Source organism: Rhincodon typus, unplaced genomic scaffold (genome assembly GCF_021869965.1).
Source record: "Rhincodon typus isolate 14 unplaced genomic scaffold, sRhiTyp1.1 hic_rhity00010373, whole genome shotgun sequence".
Lineage (NCBI taxonomy): Eukaryota > Metazoa > Chordata > Chondrichthyes > Orectolobiformes > Rhincodontidae > Rhincodon > Rhincodon typus.
This window is the reverse complement of record NW_025976011.1, coordinates 1,864-5,783: the sequence shown is the minus strand read 5'-3', so window position 1 is coordinate 5,783 and position 3,920 is coordinate 1,864. Positions and strand designations below refer to the sequence as shown.

The 3,920-nt window shown below is 43.2% G+C and overlaps 1 protein-coding gene across 1 annotated transcript; it reads right to left on the bottom strand.

The window, feature by feature from the left end:
* Positions 1–546: 546 nt before the first annotated feature.
* On the bottom strand, positions 547–3,615 carry LOC125482441 (mediator of RNA polymerase II transcription subunit 15-like). Its single transcript, XM_048594515.1, has 3 exons — positions 3,549–3,615; positions 2,174–2,240; positions 547–735 (listed from the first exon to the last, which is right to left on the bottom strand). The coding sequence occupies exons 1-3, from the start codon at positions 3,587–3,589 to the stop codon at positions 562–564; spliced, it is 282 nt and encodes a 93-aa protein (XP_048450472.1). The 5' UTR covers positions 3,590–3,615; the 3' UTR covers positions 547–561.
* Between the last annotated feature and the right edge of the window lie 305 nt (positions 3,616–3,920).

Here is a 3,920-nt window from a genome sequence, read left to right as displayed (position 1 = left end):
ACATGTAGGCCAGACCAGATAAGGATGGCAGTTTTCTTCCCTAAAGGACAATAACGAACCACATGAGTTTTTCCAACAGTTGACAATGGATTCATGAACATCATTAGACTCTTGATTCCAGATTTTTATTAAATTCAAACTCCACATAGACAGTTACCCGAGGCTATAATTGAACCTGGGTCCCTGGCGCTGAGGCTGCAGCACTAACCACTGAGCCATCAATCCTCCCTGAGTTGGCTTAGCTCAGTTAGGTGGGTGACTGGTTTGCAATATAGAGTGGGGGTTCAATTCCCGCACCGGCTGAGCTTACCATGAATGACTCCCCTTCTCAACTTCTTCCCTTGCCTGAGGTGTGGTGACCATCAGCCCTTTGGTCTGGTAAAACTATGGCAACATTTTTGTTTTATCAACATTGGGATTAAGAAAGGGAGACTGCAACTAAATAAAAATAAGTTCTTCCTAAAGTAATCCCAAAGTATTAGTCAGCTCATCAATGAAGCATATGTTCCTGCAGCCAAATCAGTCCAGTAATCCACACTCTATGGGCAAAGGGATGAGACATTATGGTACATACGTGATTGGTGGTCCATGGATGGCAGTCATGGCAGGCCCGAAGGTTCGCTGTAGGGAATGGTTGAAGACTGGGGAGCGGATGTTGGCCAGGACAGCATCAAGGAGGGGCTGGCACAGGTACTGCTGCTTTGTGATGGTCATCGGTGGAGGTGGTGGTGTGGGCTGTGAACACAACAGAAACATTATTAACCATCATCCTAAAGTGCTGTCACAGATTATCTATGTTAACAAAAAGAAGCTAATTAGCTCAAAGCAGGTATCATATGTGGAGGGGAGAACTTGCTCCCATTTTTTTTTTATTCATTGATGGGATAAGGGCATTGCTGACTGGGCCAGAATTTATCGCCCGGGGGCAGTGAAGAATCAATCACATTGCTGTGTGTCTGGCGTCACATGTAGGTCAGACCAGGTAAGGATGGCAGTTTCCTTCCCTAAAGGACAATAACGATCCACATGAGTTTTTCCAACAGTTGACAATGGATTCATGAACATCATTAGACTCTTGATTCTAGATTTTTATTAAATTCAAATTCCACCATCTGTCATGGCAGGATTTGAACTTAGGTGCCCAGAATATTACTTGGGTTACTAGATTAACTGTCCAGTGATAATACCAGTAGGCCATTGCCTGAACTTACAAGAGTTCAATCCAAAACGTCAGCAAAATTTGACTGTCATAGATACTCTGGTGAAGAAACTGTCCCTTCCTCTGGAATACTCCATAAACATATAGATTATAAACATCTCAGCAATTCTTGAACCAGCTACCCACAAAATAATTCTGGCTATGATCTTAAACCAGCCCAGGAAACTCCACAGGGAGGCTCTCTAATCATTTCTTTCTAATTCTTTTCCCCAGAAGAGATAACGGTAAAGTTACCACAATCCCAGAGCACTATGGGGCTACTCTCTCATTGGACAAAGATGACTGGTGATAGTTTTTTCACTTGAGAGCCACTGCGCCTCAAGCAAGGGGTGAGGCTGAGAAAGCGGGACCTTCATGCTACCATCAGCCAGTGGGGGAATTGAACCTGTGCTGCTGGCGTCACTTTGCATCATAAACCAGGCGACCAGTTACAGAGTGATGCCAACAAGTTCAATTCCCACACCAGTTAAGGTCACCATGTAGGTCCTGCCTTCTCAACCTCACCCCTCGCCTGAGGTGCGGTAACCCTCAATTAAATCCATCACCAATCATCTCTGTTCAATGACAGAGCAGCCCCATGGTCCTCTGGGATTATGGTGTGGTTAGGACATAGCAGTAAAAATATTCCAAACAGGTTTCTGCTCTTAAGCACTACCTAATATTCCCAGTAGAATCTCCATACATGCTAGAATGGGCTTGAGAAGCTGAATGGTATACTCCTGTCTCTATGAAAGGTGGATGAAGGCAGGATAGGGCTAGGCTGAGGCACCCAATAGTCAAATAATTGCTTGCTCTCAGTGGTTTCAGTAGCATGGGAGGAAGGGGTCCCCGGCTAGGTACAAGAACGTTGCCAATTTTTAATACAATCTGAACTCCAATTAGGGTCTACAGAAGGTGGGAAATCTGGGAAAACACTTAAGGTTGAGTGTTACCATAATAAACAGTGGAACTCACCACAGCCATGTCATTCTTGAGTTTTTCCAAAGCAATTTCACACTTTTGGAGAGTTGCCAAAGAGCATCTGTGAAAACAAATTGAATGAATCCTTTCGTATCAATAACAGAAGGAATCAGTCTTTCAATACAGAAACACTGAAAAAGTTTCAAGATGCGTGGTGGCCATTCAGCCATTGTGTCCACATCAGCTGGTAAAGAGCTTTCATCTAATCCCACCTTCCAGCAAATGGTCAGTAACTCTACAGCTTGCAACACCTCAAGTACTTCTTTTAAAGGTTATGAGGGCTTCTGTCTCTGCCACCCTTTTATACAGTGAAATCTAGACCCCACTCTCCACTGCATACAAATTCCCATCTAGTCCTCCCATAAATCACTTTAAATCTATGCCTCCATCATTGATCTCTCTGGTAATGAAGATAGTTCCTTCCTATCTATTCAATATAGGCCCCACAATTTTATACACCTCAATGAAATCTTCCCTCAGCCTCCACAGGGAACATTCCCAGCCTATCCAATTTTTCCTCTTCACTGAAATTGTCCATTCCTGACTTCTTAAATCTAGTTTCTACCTCTCCAGTGCAGTGTTGTCCCACACATTTATCACTGCAACCATATGGCAAGTTGATGCTGTTCATTTTCCAAGCCATGCAATATGGAGTTGTGTTAAAACTGCTGAAGCGGGGATGAGTATGAGTATGCCACTTGCTAAACCACTATTTGTCATTAATTCTGAATTGGACAAAGTAGAATCAGCCACGTTGCTCTTAGGTGTCATGCATCAATCTGACCATGACTATGTTTATCAAAGTATAGTTTCTCTGTTCCTGTTGCCGCTTAGGGTTCGTAAATGGCAAATTTAGATCTACCAGACCAATGTGGATCAAAATACAGCCAAGTTGGACCAGTTCAGCAACATCCAAGTACATTCAGTATTCATCGTATTGATCTGTTGAAATGGCCAACTGAAAGTAGTTGGAGTAAAAGAGATTGTATGAGGGGTCTGGTGGTACAGTAGTAGTGTCCCTACCTCGGAGCCAGGTGGGCCCCCCCCCCCGCCAGGTTGAAGTTCCGAGTGCTCCAGACCTGTGTGATAACATCTCTGAACAGGCTGATTAGAAAATATCTAAGAGAGGTTAGTGGAGGCTGGCCAATAGCCAAAGGCCTATTAAACATTTGCACACTGTTTGGAAATGGCAAGCGAGGCAGTGTAAGTAAGTCACACAGCAGGGGAAAGAGTCACAGTTCTGTCAGTGGGACTAGTAATCTTGAGAACCAGGCTGTTGACAGTAACCCACGGAATGGAGAACAGACAATAGAGACAGTCTCAATATAAAACACATCATCTCTGCATATCAGCATAATTCATGCCATACCGCTTATTAGGGTCAGTGAGGATGTCCAGGAGGCTCTTCATCTTACTTAGATCTTTCTTTCTGTCTGTAACATACAGGGTAGTCAGAATGTTAGATCATCTTGCTCCAGAATCATGCGGTATCAGCATGTGCACTAATGATAACCATATAACATGAAGGAGGAAATTAATACCACCAAATACAGCAAGAGGCTGAACAAAGCTATCTGAGTGAATGAAGCAACATACAAGTCAGTGACACAAATTTTCCAATGATCCAATGATCCAATGATACTCTGTTTGACAGAAACGCAAAGGCTCAAAATTCTACTATAATCTGCAAAATAGTAATTGGAAGTGTTCACTCCTTGATGTCAGCAATCTTCTCTATAAA

What these genes read in the sequence shown, in the direction of transcription:
- LOC125482441 (XM_048594515.1), bottom strand. Translation starts at nt 3,589, where the DNA reads ATGAAGAGCCTCCTGGACATCCTCACTGACCCTAATAAGCG. An exon ending in CTCACTGACCCTAATAAGCG is followed by an intron (nt 2,241 to 3,548) that starts GTATGGCATGAA and finishes TTGTTTTCACAG; the next exon opens with ATGCTCTTTGGCAACTCTCC. An exon ending in TCAAGAATGACATGGCTGTG is followed by an intron (nt 736 to 2,173) that starts GTGAGTTCCACT and finishes TTGTGTTCACAG; the next exon opens with CCCACACCACCACCTCCACC.